We start from the raw sequence: 24,242 nt of genomic DNA, 5'->3' as shown, positions 1-24,242 counted from the left end.
CCAGGGAAGTGGTTGAGTCCCCATCCCTGGAAGTATTTAAAAGACGTGTAGATGAGGCGCTTAGGGACATGGTTTAGTGGGCATGGTGGTGTTGGGTTGACGGTTGGACTCAATGATCTTGGAGGTCTCTTCCAACCTTAATGATTCTATGATTCTATGATTCTGGGAAATCAGAGGTGAGAAGATTGTGTTACAGTCTCTATGCTGGTGATCACCAGATTGGCAGGTGAAATAGCAAAAGGTATGTTCAGGTTGTACTGTTGCTCTCTAATCTCCTGTGATAACAAGCTTCATTCTGCTGTGGCAAATGTCTAGTCCCTTGCAGAACCATACCAGACTGGGGAAACTCCTCACTTGGGACACCTGGTCTTGGGTTAGCTTATTGTTGAGCTTGTTGATGAACTCTTCGGAGAGCTTATTGTGCTCTGCCAGAAAACATGATTTATCAAATGCATGATCACGAGCTGTCATGGGTCTGACTGCAATGTCATATATATCCCCATATATATCCCCCCCATATATATCCCCATCCAAGCAAGGTTTGGCTACCTGGGCTCAAGCCAGCTTTTGGTGCAGATGTGTAGCCTCAAACCAGAGCTGTGTGAAAAAACTGTGAGAAAGGGGGACCTGTCTCCTTTCCTTGGGAGCTGCTTTTACACTCAGGCACTCACTCTCTTCGGATGTCTGGATGTCTCACTTCAATGTCATAACAACAGCACACAACTCTGAGGTCTTTATGTCAACCTATACGCTAAATGTAAGGGAGAGAGGTAGCACAACTTGAGGACATTGAGTGTTGCAATGTAAAATACTGCAGTTGCATCTCCAGCCTTGCTTCTGCATTCAAAAATGTCTAGAGAAAAGAGTAAGGCTAATCTGCTTTATCTCTAGATAGTTTACAACACAATAGTGTTATTCTAATTGATTTCAGATGACCATGGTTAAAATAAACTTGTGTCAGTGATACTAATTACATCATTAATAGAGTCTACACTATGACAGGCTCCTTCCATTGTTATGAGTTCTGGAGTTTTTTTTCTTTTTGAATAGATTTCAGGTTCTAAAGCATTTGTCTTATCTCTGGTGCCTTAATTTTCTTATTTATTCTGGATTCATTGACTCCTTGTCTTTACCTTTTGTCATCTTATTTACTGAATTTTCAGATGCTTGTTTGGATTTAGAGAACTTTTCGGTCTGTGTGATCAAGATGAAAATTCAGCATCAAAGTTGAATAAACCTTATGCTTAAAGAGGTTATTTTTCTGTCTATGTTTATATCAGTCTATGACATGGTCCCTCATCTGCCAGGAATCCACAGCAGCTGTTGCAAGTTGATTGGAGGCCTCTGGGCCCATAAGGGATTGTTTCTTCTGAACAACACTAGAGCTTTGTAGGCAGAAAAGATCAGGTCCTTAATCTGAGGAAGCAGAGGATAGAGAGAGAGAGAGACTGTCCTGGCTTCCTGCATACACTGGTAGTCAGCAGTATCATTCTTCTGAATAATGTAATGTTCAGCTGATTTATATAGACTACCATCACTTTAAAAGTGATGGAGAGCAGAGTTGAGCACAAAGACTTTCCAGCCTTTACAGATCGCTTGGTTCATGAATTCAGATGCATTTTTAGAACAGACTGTAAAACTTTAAAACAGACCCCTGCCCATTATGAACTGGCTTGAAGTCAGTGGTCCTAAGATCTTCCAGGGAAGCTGATCAGACACTTTAAGGATTATTCATTTGTTTTATTTTAGTCATTTGAACATTTTAATACAGTGTCTGGTTAGATGGAGTACTATTAAGCTCACAAAATCAAAGGCTAGTGCCCCCTTTTTACTTTTTACCAGACTACTTATTTCTGTAATGAGTTATTTAATTTTCAGTTTCCTTTAAGCTCACCCAAAGGGATGTTTATGATCTTCAAAAGAAAGTTTCTTTGCAATATTAAGTAAGAGCTAAGACTGAATTCTAATACAGATGATGAATTCAGGTTTTAGGATATTATAAAACAACAGCGAAGTTAATCATTATGATGACCCCAGTTGATTGGTTGGCTAATCACCAGAAAGATAGGGCTGGTGGATCTGGATTCTGCACAACATCTGGTCATTGCAGAAGCTTAATTTATTTTGGTAGATAAGAACATTGTAGATCTCTTCTATATCTGTGTCTAATTTATCTTTAAGATTACCAAAGTGACAGTGAGACATTGATGTCATCTCTTCTGCAGTAATTTCTCCATAATCAAAGAAACATATTTGTATAAGGAGCTGGCATATTTGCATCTTTCTGGTTGTCTTTTCCAATATAAACAACAAAGATGTGAGTAGAGCAGCTTGTAATTCCTCTCATTTGTATTTGGTTAAAAGAACTCTTGTTATGTAGTATACGAACTGAAGCTAAGATCAACAATGTTCTGGCAAATAAATTTCAACCTTGGTTTAGCTTTCCTCTATCTTCAAATAAAATAGCATGTGTGTCTTTCAAATGAAATTATTTGTATAATAGGTAAAATAGGCAAAGAAACAAGTTTACCTATTTAATTTACCATCATTTAGGAAACACTAAAAGTTTTTGTTTCTTAATACAACAGTTTACATTCACTGGCATCAAGATCTTCTGGATAAATATTAAATTATTTATCTTATGATATTCCAACCATGCAGATACAGAAAGTATTCATTATAACAAAATATAAATAAAATCAAAAGTTAAAATAACTACCAGACAGATGTGTTTGTTCCCAAATTACTGTAAATTTCAGGCATAAGTTTCCATAATATGAAACAGACTTCCTCATTTCCTGCTGCAGTCTTTTAACACAAGGAATTTAAAAAATGTACGTAGAATGGAATAACTGGAAAATATAATGTCCGTTCTACAGGAAGCTCAGATTGTTAATTTGTGTTCATTCTGGATTAGATTTAAAAAAAAAAAAAAATCAAAACCAAAGTTAGAATTCCCCGGGGGAGGGAAAAAGTTTGTGTGGATGTGTGTGTGTGTGTGTGCGTGCATGTACAAAGCAACTTCTCCACAAAGCAGAACAACTTTGAAACAATAGTAATGTAATAAAACACAAAAGAGTCTGATGTGTGTTTAGATGAATGTTTTATAAGCAATGTTTGGCTGTATAAACAGAATGATAATAGTTTCTTTGGAAGGAAATGTTTGAACCTTATTGAGAAATATTTCCCCAGCCAAAATTGTTTGATTTTGATAGTGTTGAAATGAAATTATTATGATTTTTTTTATTTTTGTTCATTGAAAGCCTGTTCCTGTGAAATATCTTTTTTTCAGCAACCCACACGTTTGAAAGCCATTGTTTTATTATATGTTTTCTACTGCACGTAATGAAGAACATTTAATCACCTGACAGTACCACTGACTCTCGTTGGCAAAGATGCCTTACGGAGGATTGATCTCTCTTATCCATTCACTATTTCTGCTCTATTTGTGTGCTTAGCCAGCCCTATCCTGAGGCTGCCCACGGTCTCAGAATGGGACTGGGAATGAAGGTCAGCAGAAGAGAAATGCCACTAGCAGTCCCCCAGCTCTCATGGGCAGAAGACTCTCTGTAAGAGCTGATTTTTATTCCATAGTATGCATGCAAAATGCATTTTTCCTGAAGTCAGACAGTCCTTACTGCTCAAAACTGACAAAGTTCCTGGGGGAGTTCACATTTGTAACACTACCCTTGTCAGATTTTATACCAGTTAGCCATCTATATTTTGGTTGTGTAGTCTATATAAAATACACTTGTAAGCTATCTAAAAGACATCTCTGCTTGTACAACATGGTATCTGAGGTTCTGATGCACAAAGCAGACACTGAGATTGACCCAAGTGTTTCTTAAAGAAGATGCACTGTCACTCAAACCAACACATAATACCCTGGTGATCCAAATATAAAAAGCCTTTTAGAGACTGCACTGCACAAACAGTGCATTAGTTGGTAGGTGACAGTAGCTATTACTTCTCTGCTGTACAGCATGCATATGATTTAAAGTGAATTTTACAACAAAAGCTTTATCACAGAAAAAAATAGGCATGCTCTTCTGAGGTCCCTCATTGCTGGCATGAAACCCATAATTACATTAAGATCTCATCCCCTTATTTCGTGTATATATGTTGTTTGATATATTCATCTTTGCCTGGCCAATGTTCAGGCACAGTTCTCAGTGGATGAGTGAATGTCTTTATTGGCTTAAGTGAAGGCTTAGAAGGTTTTCCAACCTTTACCAGTAGTTTTCCAACTCTGTTATTGACAACATCTCAGCTCATAAAGACAACTACTACTATTTTTAACTCCTTAATATACCTGGTGACCCTATCCTTTAAGGTTATGGGATAGTAAAACAAACTAAAATGAAGTAAAGGAAGTTAGGCTGAAGTAAATACTTTAAAAAAATTTCATAGAAAGGTTGAGATGGAAACTCTAAAAGAGACAACATTATGGATTGTGGTAATGTTGCAGAATAACATACAGAGGCAACAATTAATCCAGACTAAAAAAAAAAAAAAAAAAAAAGGAAAGCATGGGCTTTAAACATATGTGCTAACTTTAAATGCACATATAATGCCTTTAAATAGTTCATACATTCATAACTATGAATCGAGCAGAGATTAGACATGTGAAGTAGACATCAGCTGTTGCATATAGGCAGTACGTTGCATACTAGAATCTTTAAGGTTACTTTTGGCTACAGAAAATCATATGCTAAAAGTGAAGCTGACAGGAAGAGAAGGATTTTGCTCTCTGTACACAGCTTATTCACTGTTGTTGTCTATGAGTCAGCATGGGCTGGGGACCACTGGGGTAGAACAGAGGAAATACTTGAAGGCCACATCACTATTCTGCAACCCAGAATTTTTTTTTTTTTTTTAATGAATGCTGTTTCTGCGTCCAGTTCTGCTAAAAAAGCTCAGCTTACATAATAAGTTATTCCATGAATATTCTTGGAAAATCAATTGCTAAGTCAGTCACCACCTGAGGTACTCCTCAGTGTACATAAATACTGTAGAATTTAGCTCAAATTACTCTCAAGCTTTGGGAGAAGTTGAACTGGAATCATATCACACTCTCTCAAGGCAATATTGTTAATTCCTTTATCCCAATAAGGTACAATTTCCTGATGTGGTTGAAAATGTCAATGAACAGAGCGCCTCTGAAGTTCATGAGGCACCTCTTCCTTTTCAACTGGTAGGTGAGATTATTAAGTTCTTCTCTGAAGACTTCATTTTCATACTGAGTAATGAATATGGCTGCAAAGCATCAGTGCAAAGCAGTTAAAATTTATTTTGATTCAGAACATTTACCATTTTGAGAATTTCTGTTGTGACTTCTCTCTTCCTACTTTCTTTCTCTCCCACCATCCTCCACATCTACACAGTAAGAACTATTTGCTGATTTCTAGGTTCCCTTTTGTATTATTATTTTGACAACCCAGCCAGTAACATCAAATTTTTGTTCAGGGAGAAAAAAACAGTCATTTTCATGGAGAATAGCTAGACTAAGTACTTTCTGGAAATTTCATGCTGTTCATTAAGAACTGTGATGGCAACAGCAGTCAGGAACGACGGGGGAAGGGGCAGAAGAGAGCTGAATTCATCTCTTGAAAACTATGAAGAATTGGCAGCCGTAGAGAATGAAACTGATTGAGCTTTTCCATTCTGCTCTACTGATACATCTCATGCAGTGTGACTCAGATGATTGAGGCTACATACTCAATCTGTTTTGACAGAAATTAGGTTATTTAGAAGCACATGTACTGTGCATGTATGAGTGAGTGAGAATGAGAGGGGGAGGGAGAGAGACTGTGGCATATATGCATAGTAAATACGACTTTACCTTCCCGTCATTTTTGCAGTCTTAGTGAATACTGGTCATGCAATTAAAATTAGTTTTGTGCGGTTGCACAGCCAGTTGCAAGTCAGCTGGTGTAATGACCAGGGCTGTGGTCAGCCAATGCACTGTTCTACCTGACGATACTGCACACGTTGTGGGCGGCAGCTATTGGCCCCTCTCTAGGCAAATAATGCAGCCATATTACCTAATAGTTCTGTATGACGGCCTTTCAAGGCCAGAAAGAATAACTCTGAGACACCGTCTAACCTCATGTGTGATACAAGACACAAAATAGCCTAAAAAGAGACAATATCTGGACTGCTATTCCCCACAAAGAGACAAAAATAAGTGTTCTTCCTGATGTCCTGAGAGAAAAAGCACACGCTGTGCTCTTTTAACTTCTCAAAATTCTCCACACAACCTCGCTTTCTTCCTCTTAACTCTGAATCCATTTATTATCTGTAATGATTTGACAAGCAAATGCAGTTTAGTGTCTGGTTTGTTTGTGAAGTGTTCATTCCTTGAATTGCTGAAACTGGTTATTTGTGACGGGTGCTTGGTCACTGAAGTCATAAAATATTTTTTCTGCTTCCAGACATTGGCTTGAAACTTGTACAGTAGAAATAAAATGAATGCCAAATAATTAATTAATCTGCCTAATTAATAATATATTTTTATCATTATATTATTAATCATGTACAAGTGCCAAGAAGATTTGGATGATGATCGTTCTGGGTAGGCATCCATGCATATGAATACAGGTATATAAAGCCAGCATTGATTGGTGCACTTTTTCAAAAGTGTAATTTTACAGTGTTTTCCTACAGAAACAAGGTAGTGTAGGTTTAATTTATTTAGGTGAACAAAATTACCACTAAACTCTTCTGTGACTCTGTAGTTATGCTTCTGTACATAAAAGATGACTTTACTCTTATGTGATACTATCTTTCCAACATAGTGCCTTGTCTAATAGCCAGGACTGTGTCTCTTTCAAATATAGAGTGCCTAAAGTTCTGTTGATGGTAAAAAGATGAGATATTTAGATATATAGTTATTTACTGTATGTATGTGGTTGCCATGATGCATTAATAATCCAATTTATTGGAGTTTTTTCCCTTGATAAAAAAGAGTAAAAACAAAACCAACAGAAAAACATGGGTTTTTTTTCCATTCTTTAAGATCAGTCTGCCAGATTTCTATTAGCAACTATGATTTTTCAAAGATTTTCATCATCTCCCAAACCAGCTGAAAACACAAGTCCATTTTCATTATTTTTCTGCATTATATGCATGCAACATATATATAAGATCATAATATGTAGCAGAAATTATAAATTTAATAAATCCAAAATCTATGTTTATAGTTTTGTGTTTCTTTTAATTCTTAAATTCACAAATTATCTATTAATATAATGATGCTTTTGTCTTCAGAAGTTCTGATTTCATGTGAAAATCACTAGATTTCCTCGTTTCTTCAAAAACTGTTGATAGTTGTGTTTTCTTATATTTTCTCTACAATTTATATATCTTTCCCAATCTTATAACCCAGTTTAGTGCAGTTCATGTTGGAAGTTAGTTTTGGTTTTGTTTTCTTATACTGAGGAAATATTAAAGTGAAAGCCTTGTCTATCGCTGTCACAGCCCCTCTTTGCTTTCCTTGAAATGTAATCCAAGACATTTGTTTTATTGACTTGAATCTTGAGAAAGTGCAAGTTTTGAAGGAGCAAGAATTTTGCTCTAGAAAACTTTACTTGATGGAAAATCTGGAGGACTTTCCCTGCCTCTGGATATTTAACACGTGGTCTTCTCCTCACATCCACCTTCTATCTTTTCTCTGTCTTCAAAGAAAACCCAATATAAGTGCAGAGAGCAGAATGAAAGAAGCAGACAGAATACAGTGTCATAATTTCACTTAGAATTGGAGCAAATGCATACCATCCTGAAATAGAAAACAGAAAACATATGGGAGATAAGGGAAAAGAGTGCATGAAAATGTGCATTTATGAATTTTTCATTGGCTCCTACTTTTTATAAATTTTCCTGTTCAGAACAACTCATATCAGCTATCATTTGTAATACAGTTTTTAAGTTTTAGACTTTAGAAAGGACGGATGGGTCTTGGAAGCCTAGTAGTGAAGCACTGTCCTGATTTCATCTGGGATAGAGTTAATTTTCTTCCTAGTAGCTGGCACAGTGCTGTGTTTTGGATTTAGGATGAGAATAATGTTGGTAACACACCCATGTTTTAGTTGTTGCTAAGCAGTGCTTACACTAGTCAAGGACTTTTCAGCTTCCCATGCTCTACCGACTGAGAAGGCTGGAGGTGCACAAGAAGCTGGGAGGGGGCACAGCCAGGACAGCTGACCCAAACTGGCCCAAGGGACATTCCATACCATGTGACGTCATGCTCAGTACATAAACTGGGGAAAGCTGGCCGGGGGGGGCCGCTGCTTGGGGACTGGCTGGGCATCGGTCGGTGGGTGGTGAGCAATTGCATTGTGCATCACTTGTTTTGTATATATTATTATTATTGTTGTTGTTATTGTTATTGTTATTATTGTATTTCAATTGTTAAACTGTTCTTATCTCAACCCATGAGTTTTCTCACTTTTACTCTTCCGATGATTGTCCCCCCCATGCCACTGGGGGAGGGAAGAGTGAGCGAGCAGCTGTGTGGTGCTCAGTTGCCGGCTAAGGTTAAACCATGACAGGCATTTTGCTCAGTTGTGAACATTTTCCTGGACTTTATGAGGCAGATTGGCTTTTTTCCATATGACCACACACACAAAAAAACTGTTGATGCTTAGATGTGACCCATTTTGCATGATAGGCAGTAGCTAACAGGTTGGTTACAAGCGGTGCTATCATTCTAGATTTTGAGTTGGTTTGGGTTTTTTTTCTTTTTTGACTTATTTTTATTTGGAGCAATAACATCTGCTTAAGAAAGAAGGCTGTATTTTGGCAGAGATTATGCCAACACAGGAAGACAAAGATAGTTTTGTACCAATGTCCTCAAACAAGATCTTCTATACCTTTTGTCAGTGACCCATAATTTGCTGAAGCCACTTTAAAGACTTCCCATACATGCAGTTAAGCTACGCTGTAGAGAAATATTCCAGAAATGAGAGTTATTTATCCGTCTCGTTATGCCATAGTTTATGTGAGAAAGAAAGGGAATATTGTGTTAATGTTTGAGAGGAGGATGTATTGTTTGCTAGGTTGCTAGGCTGCAAGGATGAAGTATTGACATGGAAAAAAATGGCAGGAATATTTTATATTTTAATAAAAAATATCCTTTCTTCAGTTTTTGAAAAGAAAGTGTGGGAGTCCTGCCTTTATTTTTCACAGATACCTAGGGTTCGGTTCAGCTCGGTAACTGATATCATGCAATTCAGAACAGATGTGAAATGAGAGGGGAAAAAAAAAGAAGCCAGGCAGAAGCACTGTTTAATCACAGGAAAAGCAGAAAGAAAGGAAAGGAAAACTGCCCTCAAAATGGTCATATACAATATATTTTGTATTTCAATAAGATAAAAAATAATTGCACCATTTACAAAACATGAAAAGCTTGACATATATAGCATATTTTCTCCATTCAGATGAGTAATACTCATTTTCATTTGACACACTGAAAATGACATAGAAAAATACTAATAGAATGTAACTAATATTTTAAAATGTTCTATATGCAATATTTTTTAAGAGAAGTATTTATTGTGATTATAAATTTTTGGTTTTAGCCATTGATATCCTTTAAAAAAGGAAAAATATCCTCTTATCAAAACATAGTTTGTAAAAGGCATACCATACTCAAAATGCAAGCCAATATGTATTTTCATTGATAGCTTTAGGCCTTGTTATACAGTGCCTGTTTTAAAACTCTGGAAATCAGCATTTGGGATTTGCTAGGAGACAGAGCAGAATTCCCAACCAACCAAAACCTATATTTTCCAGGGTATAAGAAGGAATACTGGCTGATCAAAGGCTGTAATATCTGTTTTGCTATTAAGAAAATTTCAAGACATTTCAATACATTTCCATTACAAATCACAGGCTTCTAATATTTAAGCTAAAGAAGTCCCCTTTTGCTATCATTGAAACCACGAAAAGACTTTGGACTGCTCTGGACCTACTTACTCAGTTGGGTCAGCCATGGGGGTCATGCAAAGGCTGCTGAGCAGTGAGTGGTATGCACAAATACGAGATCAGTTCTTACGCTTCTGTACTCCCTCTTGGGTAGCACATCCTTAGGCATGGAAGGAATATTTCTGTGTAAAACCTTCAGTGCCTAGAAAGTCTAAGATGTCCAAGACATCTAAGATGTGCTACCCTTGTAGGAGAGGTTATTTGGGGTCTTTGTTGGGAAAGTAGGCACTTAAATCGCATCTGTACTATTAAGTAAGAGTGGAGAGGGACTACTCTCTGGTCTACCAGCTGGCCCAGCACAGTTCGTCTGGAGACATCTACAGTTTTTCCTTTTTCTCCAAAGAATAGCACGGCCATATCAAAACTACTTACTGGGTGTGGTGCTTGGAATATACCTTTTCCCAGACAATGGCTGGGCACTGTCTGGAAATGTATGAGTGAGCACAGGCCAAAGCTGTGGAGGCAGTGGGCTAACAGCTAGGCACTATGGGTGAGCCTTCTCTAGTGCTCAAATCTGGCTTTGACCTTTTTTTATTCTTCTTCTTATCCAGATGTGACTTTAAATTCCACCTCAGCTGCACTATAAGTATTCAAGTGTTAAATTGATGCTTTTCTATGATGTTCACTCCTCCAACTACTCAGACTGTTTCATGCCAGTTCTCAGGCCTGAAAAAGACCTGGAAAAATGGAGGATCTTTGTGGGAAGGGATGAAGACCAACATCTCCTACATTCTAGGCTAGTTTTCAGGATGACCCGAGGGTTTCACCTTCTACTTCTTGGACATCTTACAGTGTTCTGCAGAGGGATCTTGTCCCACAAACCCAAAGTTTCTTTTGAAGAAACCAGAGCATGGGGATAGGAAGGCTGATAAGCATCAGCATCTCACCCTGAAGTGGGATATGACCTAAGTTCATATCCAGACAGAACTCTGAAAATAGTTTCCATGTAGCCTCACTGGCCAAAACAGAGAGAAATGGGACCAGCATATTAAAAAACTCAGTATAGACTGCAGACAAGGTTGAAAGAGGCTGCAATAAAAAGGGTATGGAGTGGGAGACACTTATTTGAGAAATAGATCTCAGGAACAGGTATTCTCATGGAATCTTTAAAAATATGGACAAGAGTTCAAATGTAATTTTGAGCCAAAGCTGAAGACTTGTGAATCAGACAGGAAGATGATGTGTACAAACTGAGATTGGATACATAAAAATGTTCACAGAAGCCTTTTCACATTGCATTATTTACTTCTGCTCTTGAATAAACATTTATTTCCTGTCTTGCTTAAGACACATGGGTTTGCTCATTTTCTTGTTACCATGTATGGTGTGCTGTTCAATACACTCCCTACAAACTGATGTACATTTTCAAATATGATTCATAAACCAACTTACTACTCTTAGATCTATTCTATGAAGAGAAAATGTGGATTTATACTGAACAGAACTACAGTGTTAGTGATCAGGAAGGAACATCTGTGAATATTTATCTGTCATCAGAGCCAGCATTTCTGTCTCCAACCAATAGACTACACTCACTGAGTAATTAAAAATAGAAAAACAATTACCTTATTTCTTTTATTGTTGCAAGTGTCAATATAGCAACTGAAGCATTAAAAATGTGGTAGGGGATATAGTCAACACTGGGAAAACCACTTGCTGTTTGGAAGTTTATTTAAGAACAAAAAGTACACACATCGCCTAGTCTTCCTTCTCATTAATCATTTACTGTGGATAAGAAACCTTTGTAAGCAATTAAAACCGAATTTGTAATGAAAAAAATTGTGTTCTACAAAATGCAGTAGGCAAAAGCTACTATAAAGAGATAATCACAAACCATAGATTAGTGATAAAGGCTTCACTTTATCACCTTACCCATACCTACCACCATTGCAAACAAGCTAAGATAAAAGTTTTGTGATTCTGGAACTAATACGTTGAAATTAATTATACAATTTAAGCTGCTACTGACACTAATAAAAATTATAACTGATGAGATGAAACATACTGAAATCAAACTCTCAGCTAGATTGCTTTTCTAACATGTCAGTGTTTGAATTTTCAGTGCTTAAAAGATTTAATCTAAGTTTCCTTTTTTATTAAAAACAGGTCTAGGAAGAAGGAAAATAATCAGCTGACTATATTGCTTTTCAGCCTGTGATAAAGGAAAGGTAGTTACTAAGCTTTTCAGATATTCTGAATGAATACAAAAAGGAAATTTTTGTTATATAATAACCTAGATAGATAACAAGTACCTAGTCAGTAAATAATGTACTTCAAAACAGATAAGTGGAAAATAAAATGGGAAACATGCAAACCTCTCTGTATTCAGTCATACAGGTTTTCATCACCTTTGTAGCCTGGTGTCCAATCTATTTTTGCATGATCACATGTGAAACTGTTCTATGTCCAAAAAGCTAGCTTAATTCCTATGACAAAGATCATTGCTCAGAAGAGAATAGGTAAAAGAAACTAGAATTAACACATTTATTTTGCTTTTCTGTTTAAATAATGATAATAATAATTGTAATAATCACAGGTCCTGCAGCCATGACTACACAGCATCAAATGACAGAATCTTTAATGTGTTCCTTTTAGCTCCCAAATGTAGCCATTGGTCCTCACTGTGGCACATTTATCCCCTAGTCTACAGCTGTTGGCGTTCAGGAACCCTAATGTGTGTTTTGATGCTGTGGACTGGATAAGGTTTTATTTGAAGGGAAGCAGCACCATCTATTGCGACCTGATAGCTTAACTCTAGATGATAGAAAGAACAGAGCTGGCCTGAGCCCAGTTTTAAACTCTTTCTTGCACTTATTTTCATACGTTTTTCCCAACCCAGCTTCAAATGAGGTTAGGATCTCAGTTTGTGTATGATAAGGTACAGGGACAGGGGTGTGTGGTGTGCGTGCGTGTGTCTAATAAAAAGACATGCTTGTTTACAAACTAAGATAAAATAATAGCATAAGCCCAGTCCTGACTAACTGTTGCTTTTAAGTGACTTGGCTGGAGTTTTCATTTCTGAAGCGGGAGGATAGTCAAAAGTTAAGAGTATGTTTTACTCAGGTGATATTCTCTCAAGATTTCCTTTCAGAAGCAGCATTAATGTAGGTGTGTAGTACAGTATGTTCTTCTAATAATGACAGTGCTATTGTCATCCATATGTACTTCTGGTTCTTCTCTTTTTCCAGACTGTCTACAAAGCCTGGCTCTGTTCCCAGTATTTTGAAGTCACACAGTTTCACTGCAGCAACAGAATTCCTTGCAAGCAATACTGTTTGGAGGTTCAGACGAGGTGTCCCTTTATATTACCAGACAACGACGATGTCATCTATGGAGGACTATCAAGTTTCATCTGTACAGGTATAGTATAGAAAAGCTAATTTCACCTGTTTTCATAAGTCTAAATGTGAAGGAGACTGTGGATAATGTTTCTTCCATTAGCTCTATGAGAGCCTGAAAGTATTCCTCATCACAAAGATTTCTTGGAGGTGCTAGGATTTGAGCCCAGATTTAGTAATGTGCATTTATGCTACAGCTTGCCACAGTCATTAAGTTTACAAAACAAAATTACTAGAAAAAATTTGTTCTGGTTATTTTTTACGCTGGATAATTTGGTGGAGGATTTTTGTTGCTCCATGTCATGCAGTATTCAGAGAAAAGAGGCTGTCATGTAATATTCAGAAAAAAAGAGAAAGAGAAGTCCAGTTTTTAGTATATTCACCTTTGTTCACCTGCATTCTTATGTCAGGTAAATGAAGAATCTGAGATATAGCATTCAAAACTGTGCAGCAGCTCTTGGAAGGTAAATGTCTGAGGAAAGGTCTTTCACTAGTGAAGAATTTTAAGAATTGTTTGTTCACCTGCGAAGAACTGATCTTTTGGTCTCTTCTTGAGTCTTGTTACATTCTGTGAGTATTTTAAAAGGTATTGTTAATATAGGTCTACACATTGATTGATAAAATGGTTTGATTCCTTTTACATTCCATTCTGCTTCAAACACTATCCCAGAATAACCTAACCAGAGAGGACATGGTAGGCAAAAAATACCTTTAGTACATCCTGGGTACCTCAGATACTTTTTTCAGGACTGGCTCGGAGTCATCCACACAAAATTTCAGCTTATATCAGTGTTATCTGCAGATTTCTGACGCCTAGAGTATCATTTGAGAATCTTGAAGATATTTAGTCAACTTATTCCCACTAAATCAGTAAAAAGGCATTTCAACACTTAGATTGTTTGACAGCTTGGTCCAAATTTCTGAAACTGGACAGCCTTCAGTTTCAATTAGGGCTGCACTGGAGAGCTTGATACTAAATGAGTTGCCCGTGGCAAGCTACTTAAAAACAGAATAAAATATAAAACCCCATAAATGCTCTATACCATCTCAGAGGCAAGCATAATTTCACCTTATACCTTGTGTTTGGATTTAGGGGGGTTCTGGTAGCAAGATATTTACTATATTTCTTCTTGAAGATTAAGCCTATTGCACACACTCGAGCAATATCCATCCATATGCAAAAGACAATATAATGAAATGTAAGCTGAGTTACAATTTGGTAGTCATCAATAAGGTAATGGTGCTTAGCACTTCACTTCAATGCATTTCGTAAATATTAATAGCCTTCCAATATGCATACACAGTAAACAAATGAGCATTATTTTCCAGTTTAAGATAGGACAGTAAAAGCTGAAGTGAGACTTAGGACACTTTTATTTACAACATGTATACAATGTATATGTTTGTATGTGTGTGTATGCATGTATATACACGTGTGCACACTTACACACATACACAATGGCAAGGAATGAACAAATAATAAACAAAACCATCTTAGTAATTATTTCAGAAAATCTCTTAGGAAATACATATCCACCTCTTCACTTTCCTATTATATCTCCAAGTCCAAATTCATTCCTAAAACACACAAAATAGATTACTTTTCAAAGATAACTGGCAGTCGATATCTCTGAGTTTGGGATGAAAAGCAGATTTAGGGGAGGATTAAACTCATTTTATTGCAGGTATTAGTAGTGTGGGTATCTACACATAAACTCTGTGACTAAGCTTTCACTAGAGTCACTGAAGATCTGGTGTGGTCAGTAGAGCTGAGAGCTATTTAATTCAGCCTAAGGAGGCAACTGCACCCGATAAGCTGACTAGTTCTCTATGCCCTGCTAACAGTGCTGGCTGAACTCTATTTGCTGTAGCTGCTGTTAGTCACCAATGTCTTATTGCAGACACTTAAAATCAGGATGACCTGAATCTCATCTCAGCAGTCCACTAACTAATATTTGGTTGAACTTTTTGTCCCCCCAAGTCAAGACTCTCAGCATCAGCAGAGCAGAGTTTGTATTCATGGACCCATAGGAGTCAGCATGCTGACACAAGGCAGTTGTGTGCAAGAGAAGATGCTGAGGAGAGGTAGAAGGTTGCAATTCAAACTTTGTCTGGAATACAAGCACATTGTCTCCCTGTTATTAAACAGCAGCTCACTGTAAGAACACTTCCTGCCACGAAACGAGAAATTAGACTAGTATCTGCTGTGGAGCTAAAGAATTACACTTCTCTGCAGCTTAGTGAAAACAGAAGTATTTCATGTGAAGTACAGTGAGTTCATCAGCAGACAAAATACTCTACCTCAGCATAGCATGTGGCTTGACAGTTAACTTGAACTCCTTTTGCAGAAAAGAACAGAAAGCAGGTCACCCACATCTTGAGGGACCTCTTCTCCTGCTGCACTTTCTGTGAGCTCCTGTCTGGCAGACATGTTCTGGGATTTCTAGTTACTGATCCTGCTCTTCCTCTTCCTGGAGTGGGTGCAATTCATTGGCAAAAACCAAAAGAGTCAGGTCAAAGGTATTTTTATCTGATATTTAGGTGTTATAGGTGGTTGTCTGATGTCTCCATTTGACCTAAGTTCACTGTGAAGCTGGTCACCATTGAGCTACAGGAAACACATCAGGAGCAAACTTTATGTTCAGGGATTCTTCATGAACAGCATTTTGCCACAGCTCATCACTCTTTTAAATTAGGCTTGAATATCTCTGCTGCTTCTGACTCTGATGGTATCCCATGGAGAGAAATGCTACAGGTCCTTTTTTGAAATTTTGACTTGCATTTTCAGAGAAATCCAGCAAGAACTGAATTGGGTTATGTTGGTATGAATTGGGTTATGTTGGTATGATATTTCCCCCCCCCCAAAAAAAAAAAAAAAAAAAAAAAAAAAAAAAAAACAAAAAACCAAAAACAAACTAATGAAAGACTATCTGGTTAGTCTTTTATAACTAACTGTTAGTTATAAAATATTGTCTGGAGAAAAAAAAAGGAGCCCCTCTGCTTATAGGATGATTTATCTCTGAGAAACATCAAGAATTTGTGGATTCTGATTTTCTTTAACAATGTTTTATAATAAGGGCTTCCCTCCCTCCTCTCCATGGTAACAGACTATTTCCTCTAAGGTCCAGTAGAGATTTAGGTTAATGGAAAGACAGAGGACTGATTTCTATAAAACATTTCAATACACCATGGAAGTCAAGGAATAGGAAAAGGTGTACCAATGATAGCTGGTTCTATTTGATGTTGACGACAGCACAGAGTGCAGGATGTACATATAAACATGACATGCCATTTTCCAATTAGAGCTAGATAAAAGACTGATGCAGCTTCATGTCACCAGCAGCGCTGGGAGCTGCTGTGGTGGTACGGAGCTGCCACCTCCCCTCGCCATCCCCGTCCCGCTGCAGCGGTGAGCAGGGGTGCAGAGACATATGCTGGAAGTGGGGGTATGGCAGCACCGGCGGACAGGGAACCCACATACTTTTTTTTTCTTTCAGGGCAGGATTTTCTCGAGGTTGATGGCTGCAAAAAAAAAAAGGTACTGGTGGCTGTAAAAAGAAATATTAACAAAGGTTTTATCCCTCCTTGAGAGGTCCATATGATGAGAAAACAGCATAGGACTGGCTGTTTTTTCCCCAAGAGATTTTGCAGTCATTGTTATCATAGAATTCCTAAATAGGTATTTTTTAAAATGCTGCAAAAAAGTAAATAAGGCTATATGTAGAGTCATTATAGGGGGCAGGCTGGAGTCATAATTGTGGCTAAGAATCACACACGATGGTGGTGTACTTGCTCTCTTCCAGTCCTTTGACACCACCAAATTTAAGAAAAAAAAAAAAAAAAAGTTGTAGTTTATAATACTGATTAATAATGACTTCTTGGAAATTCCTGAAGGACTGGTATAATGAATAAGAAGCATTCTAGCCTGAGAAAGTCTTACTTGATTACCTCCAATGAAAGCAGGTAGTGGGAAAAGGAGAGGGGATGCTACACTAATTGTGTATCACAGGAACTTGTCTTTTGTAGAAATGCATGTGAGGATGTAGGACAACTGCAGTGCAAAAGAAAGTACTTGGGAGATTAATCAAAACAATCAGAATCACAGTGTGGGTCTGATTATGGAAACGTGGTTAGCTAGAAAGAAGTTTTTGTTCCCCTTTCCTCCCTTTCTTCTAGGAAATGGAAAGAAGTCAATCTTTCCATCAGGTGCTGTTCTGGAACACAATATTTTTCATATTCATTCAAATTGAATGGTTGCTTTCAGTTTAGACATTTGGAGTTTATACCCATATGATCAAAGTTTCCAGTGGTTTCATCTAATGTTTCTTCCGGCAGCTTAGATGTCTAGAATTGCCCATGCAAAACAGAATCTTAATTAAGGGAGATAATAATAGTGTTTAGGCATACATACACACACACATGGCAGATTACAATGAATGAGTCCCATGCAAAGTTCCAGGTCAAGTTTTTTAATTGTGACTCCTATAAAAACAGTGTGCGTACTAGTGGGACTGTTTTCTTTCATAGATGTAGTCATCTTTTCCTCTTTTTTCCCCAGTGTGAATGGAAGATGTGAAAGATTTCTTTCACACGTGCTCTTTGAGTGTGAAAAGAGAGCTGAAAGATGTATGACTCTATGTACAGAGCACTGGGAAGAGCCTGGTAATACTTCACAACTCGTGCTTTTCCCGTGCCTTCCAAAGTAATGTGGTCCAGCAGCCGGCCTGGGGACTGGTCCAGACCATGAACTGCTTCCGTCTGGCTTGCTGCCATCTCCCAATGGAGACAGAGAGAGGATGCAGAGGTCAAGTATTTTCTTCACAGCCAAAACTATCCATTCAGTTCTTCAGTTTGCTCAACCCAGAAAATATGAGAGCTCAGTTTCCACCAAATGAGCAGCAGAGATGCCCAAAGAGAAGGGAGAAAAGATGAGCTCTCCTCCGCACCTACAGTCCTTCCCTGAGCAGCCAGGATATGCCATCAACTCCAATGCTGCAGTTGCATCTGCGTTAGCAATTTAGTTCAGCAGTGTACTTTTGAAGCAAATCTCCTGTTCGTACTCCTTGCTGTTTGACTTGCGCTGGGGAGAGTTCTTGCAGAATACAAGCTGGGTTCCTTTGGATGGAACTAAACTGGGAGAAGTGCTACAGGACCATACCTAGCACGTCCCAACCACTAATGCACATTCGGTCTACAGAATCAAAATAGAGTTAGAGTGAGGTAAAAACCCTTCAGATGCATTCAGGGATGACATGAGATACTCAGCACCAGCTGTTTTGTTATAGAAATCTTCTCCTTTTGCCCAAAACTACTTGTTAATACAGACATAGCCTATTCTGGCTGCTGGGAGAACAGTCCCCAAACTGCTATCCATGTGCCAAGTCTGGGCCACTTTAGAGTGCAGAATTAAGGCTACCTGTGTTGCTAAGGGCTTTCTTTGTATTGACCAAGACTTATGGTCTTTTTGTGCCTTGTGGCATAACAGGATGATCACCCAGCAGCAAACATCAGGCAGGAAATTCCAGCCACATGCTCACACTCTTTACTTGTACAACAGATGTAATGGAATTTAATGGAGCACTTAAGTTCCTCTGTGAAGGAAAGGAAGGGAGTGTAGTGAGCAGCAATTAGGCAGAGATGTGTTGCATTAGCTTCTTCCAAAACCAGCATGGCAACTTCTGCTGTTTCCTAAGAGCAGTGTCATCAGAATGAGTCTACTGCCACCAAGAGGAGAATCAAATTTGTCTGCTCTCCTGTGCTGAACAGACTCCTGATACTTTTCAATGTAGAAGGAGAAAGTAAGGGGAGAGGAGAGAGGACAGGTGATTCAGGTGCTTTGAATCACTTATATCTTTCCTTTCAGTTCATATTAATTTAGGCTCCTAATTTCATGTGTTCCAATTAACATCTCTGTTGCTTGGAACGCATGGTGTGAATATTCTCCCATACGTTAATTTTTGGCAAATATCACTGACATATGCTTATGTGATCCATGCAAAGTAGCACTTCCTCAGAAACTCCTCCTCCTTTAGAGTAAAGAAGAGTATTCACCAGAAAAGAAACTGTCAGTCATGCTTCGTAGCACACACTAATGTTTCTAAGGACATAGTGAGAATTATTACAGACAATTCTCACCAATCTGTAGAAAAGGTTTGTTGTCTAACAAAGCTCAACAAAGGTATTGGGAACAACTCTTTTAACTGCAGCTTCTTCTCAAGGGGCAGATGTGTGTCTGGGTTTCACCAGCAGGTTTAGCTATAGACTGTCTGTTTCAAAACAGATGCCCTGATTTCAGTGCAATTTGAAAAACAATTTCCTTGAGAAAATGTGATATATAGAATGCATCACAATCTATCTTTTCTTTGTAGAACAATTCAAGAAGAGAAAATCTCTGAATTCAATCCACTTTATGTTGTTCTTGGCAAACTCCAATATGTATATATATACTTGATCCAAATTCTTACTCTAAAAATAACTCATAATAATGTGTCCTTTGCCTCCTGCCTCTTAGTAGGTCCTAATATATCAAAATATTAAGCTAACACAGACAGCAGGACAAATCCCATTTATGTTTGACAACCATGGTTTAAATCGTTACTAATGATGGATCTGCTTACAGATCTTCCCTACAGAAGGAAAATTTGACATGGTTGTGCAACAGAATCTGTCAACTAAATAGCTCATCTTTTGAGTCCAGTGTTCTTCTAGTCTTGAATGTTGAGACTTTCCCATGAATGAAATCCCATACTATAATAGGTTTATTAGCTGCAAAGGTTCTTCTCCTATAAAAACAACACAAGCAATTAACCTATGGATGTCCCTGAACTTTCTATGGCAACACAGTACTTAGATATGTGTGACCCTTTCCTTTCCTATCATATCAAAGTAGTAAATTCTTTTGATCAAAAATTGTACATAATAGAAGCAAAGCTGAAGGGGGGGGGGGGGGGGGGAAAAACAAAGGCTTGCTAGAAGTGAGTTCCCTCACCCTTCTCCTGTATCTCAACATAGCAGAGCTAAAAAGGTTCATTGTATAGCCTTGAGAGTCACCTATTTGCTTATTTTTCTGACTTGCAGCAGCTCAGTCTGTTTTACAGGGATAACACTGATTTACATCGGCAGGAGGAAATTGGTTCTGTACATATTTTAGGGAAAAAAAATCCATACATGGTGAAGAAACACAATTAATTTTTCTTGAGTGTGAACACATACACACAGGAAAATGTTCCAGAGGCAACTATCTGAAACAGTCACCAACATATAGTAATAAAACAAAATTAAAATACAGCAAGCCAGATCTCATCCAACAATTGGAATGGAGTCTGAAATGGAAATTAACCTTTTCAGAAGAGTTGAACAGCCTTATTCACCAGTTTAAGAATAATCTGTTTGACTGAAGAATAATTTATTTATCTTTAAACCTTCTTCTACATTTCATTTTATTACTTTTTCTAATATGAAGGGTATAAAATACATGTCTAAACAGAAGCATCATAATGTGTCACAGACACAGCAATTTAGAAATTGAGAGGACCATCTGGATAAGATCGAAGAGAGCTGGCTTCCATATCAGATATAAGCAAGCAGTGAAATCTAGTCATATAATATCTAATGTTCTCTTGCCTTCTGTAGTTGGAAAATGTTAATATTGAATTCTCAGAAATAATTCCTCAGAAAGAGAAATGTCATGCAGAGTATTGACATTCACTGGTACAATGTTGTCACTGCTGGATGGCTCACTCTTGACAGACATTATTTACTTTGCGCTTCACAATGAAATGGAGCATTTGAAACTTCTGGTATACTACATCCACTTATCTGGTTTCTTCTTCTAGTGCATGGTCTTTTCTTCAAGCACAAGAAGCTTGGTATGCCTCTCAAAATAATCAGAAATCTATGCTAAAAAGGACTGCAGTTTAGAGTTATACAGAAAGAAAATGAGGAAAAAACATAACATACCAAAAAATCTGTTTTATTTCTGTGGCTTTCTAAAATACTTAACCAACGACGACAACAAATATATCAATCAGTCCTTTGATGGTGACTGAAAGATGCGGAATACTATGGCTCCACAGCTCTTTCTGTAGCAAAAAACCCAAGTGGGCCAAGCCAGACCAACTGCTACAGATACAGATCCAGCTACAAGCATGACACATGCTGACAGTGTTGGGGTGAGATGTGGAAATGCAACCACCTTTTTTGCATGCTGGTTCTTGTGCAAAAGAAATGCAAATTCTCAGGCAGAAACCACAGCATTCTCTGAGTTAGCTGGTGATCTAGCTGATCAGCAGACCATGCACCCATAGACAGTCTTTGTGATTTTAATTATTGTATAAGAACATATTTACGGTTTGCTGTTTTTCCCCTAAAGCTGTTTCTGCACAAAGTGAATATGATGCTCATGCTGTCACTCCTTTTTCTCTCAGTATGATTCAGCTGAGCAGGATACATGGGATTTATCTACAGTCATGTCTCCATTAACATAATCTCAGTCAAATGAGTAGCCTTAATTCTTGCATCAGCATTAGTAACACACGCTCCCTACAGATATAACTGCTGTGCTGATCATCAAAGTGTTATCTGTGTGTGAAAACAGTATCTGTTTACAAAGCAAAGAGATAGCTTTTACATGACGTTCGTGAGCAATAGCATATCTGTCTGGAGAATGGTTTGATACCAAAATGTATCCTGGCAAACTCTAGATCTTTGATTAAGATCAAGGTCCAAGAACCTCTGTACGGACTAAGATTTCTGTTGGTAAAATACAGGTGAGTGTTGGGAAAAGTTGAGAAATGGAGATCCAGAGCTGAGAATTTTAAGTGAAAAGTGAAAAGCAAAGTAGGTTTCTAGCCAGTAACAGTTGGTAAGTTAGTCTCAGAAATATAATTACTGAACATCCAAGTAATAGAGAGTAATGATGTCTACAAACTGAACTATAAAGACAGAATAGGAAGAGTGAAGCCTTGGTAGTTTGGTGGGTAAAGGTATCCTTTCTGTTCCTTATCCCAAACCCTGTGTCCATATAAAATATTTTCCTAAAAGAACAAAATACATTTTTTTCTCCATGGTTTTCCAAGGTTGATGTAGCCAGCTTTCCAGGGTTTCTGGTAAGTCACAGATTTGTAACCCTCTGACTGAGTAGACTGGCTAGATCCAAGGGGCCAAAACTGATACTCATGGCTACAAATGAGTATGTGGCGAAGCACAATTGTGAAGTTTTATTACTTCAGTGCAAAAGCTCTGACTGAATTTATCTAAATGTTCTGCAACTGAATAGTGATTCTGTAGTTAACTGATTATTAAATATGTAACTGCAAATTCAAAACCTAAATTCAATTTTTGTATTGAAATAAAGAGGAAATTTAACTTTGCATTATGAACTAGTTCAATGCAGCTTTGAATTTGGGGTTGCCTTCAAGTTATTTATGATTCAGTAAGTGTATATGAGCTATTTAAATACCTTTTGATTGTCAACTTGTACATATAGACTTTGATTTCAAAGGAAGTCTGGGTTTTCCTATAACAAGAAAGGCAGGAAATACAGTTTGAATAGTAAACAAGCCTCAGTGGGATCCAAAGCATTAACCATTCTCCGTGCCTCTTCAATTACCACTAACAGTTTGAGCTACTGCAGCCACAGAACAGATCGTACAATTACCTGCTTTGGGAGGCACTGCCTATATGCTACCATGTTTAAAAACACACGTATGCACACAAACACCAAAAGATGGATTTCAGAAAATATGTTAGCAATAAGATCGCTTTATTATATTTGCAATAAACAACTGTCCACAAGTTCCAAAATGCAACAGAATTTCTTAAAAGACATGAAGTACATTCAGTGATGATCTGAGAGAGAATAAATAATTTTCAAGTGTTGGTATGCTGCCTTAAGTATCTGACTGCATAGGTGCAAAAATGGCCTGATTTCCTACAGAGTAAACCCTGACTTTACAGAAAATCAAACAAGCTGTTCTCATTCCTGTATCTTTAAAAACTTGTTTGAATCCAAAAATAGATGCAACTTTACTTGGGCTCCTGTATAACATAGTAGACTGTTGTGTCAGCTATGTACAAAAAAGTGCCAGTCTATGTTAAATCTGCATTTTAACACGCTCATCATACCTAATGCACTTTTTGTTTAGTTGCAGATTGATATTATGGAAGTAGGAATGAAAGAGTTCAGTTTCACCTCATTTTAAGGTGTGCTGCTTTTCTTTACAAGTTATTCACGAAATAAAGGCAGTCTGGTGCCTGAACCTAAGTATGTTATGCTTAAACTTATAGGCATTGCTTTTTGAAAGTAATATCACTGCTGTGATACTTCAGACAAAATGTAATTCTTGTTCCAAGAAACAAAGTTAATTTATAAATTATAGCAATTATGTAGCTGCTTTCAAAATCTTTGTTGAGGGCCTCAGGCTAACCCAAAGGTGTGGATTTATAGCTTAGACTAAACTATCTTTGACCTACCAACTTCTGCCAATCTTTTTGTGCCTGATGTTTATTTTTTCTTGTGTTTACCCTACAGGCTCTGTGAAAACTATCCAACCAATGCAGAACCAGAATGAGTGGTGTCCCTCAGGGGTCCGTACTGGGATCAATCTATTTAATATCTGCAATGCTAGAGGCTTGGGGAAGAGTGGCTGGAAAGCTGCCTGGCGGAAAAGGACCTGGGGGTGTTGGTTGACAGCCGGCTGAATATGAGCCGGCAGTGTGCCCAGGCGGCCAAGAAGGCCAATGGCATCCTGGCCTGTATCAGAAATAGTGTGGCCAGCAGGAGTAGGGAAGTAATCGTGCCCCTGTATTCGGCACTGGTGAGGCCACACCTCAAATACTGTGTTCAGTTTTGGGCCCCTCACTACAAGAAGGATGTTGAAGTGTTAGAGCGTGTCCAGAGAAGGGCAACGAGGCTGGTGA

The 24,242-nt window shown here is 37.8% G+C and overlaps 1 protein-coding gene across 1 annotated transcript in view; it reads left to right on the top strand.

Annotated features, from left to right (window-relative positions):
- FAM155A (family with sequence similarity 155, member A) overlaps positions 1-24,242 on the top strand; it is a 497,656-nt gene that overhangs the window by 471,608 nt on the left and 1,806 nt on the right. The window contains exon 3 of the mRNA XM_009333376.1: positions 13,173-13,344. Within this exon, the coding sequence (XP_009331651.1) occupies positions 13,173-13,344 (172 nt within the window). The remainder of the gene's footprint in view (positions 1-13,172; positions 13,345-24,242) is intronic.

The sequence above is a fragment of the Pygoscelis adeliae genome, unplaced genomic scaffold (genome assembly GCF_000699105.1).
Source record: "Pygoscelis adeliae isolate BGI_AS28 unplaced genomic scaffold, ASM69910v1 Scaffold48, whole genome shotgun sequence".
Taxonomy (NCBI): domain Eukaryota; kingdom Metazoa; phylum Chordata; class Aves; order Sphenisciformes; family Spheniscidae; genus Pygoscelis; species Pygoscelis adeliae.
This window is presented reverse-complemented; position numbering and strand designations above follow the sequence as displayed.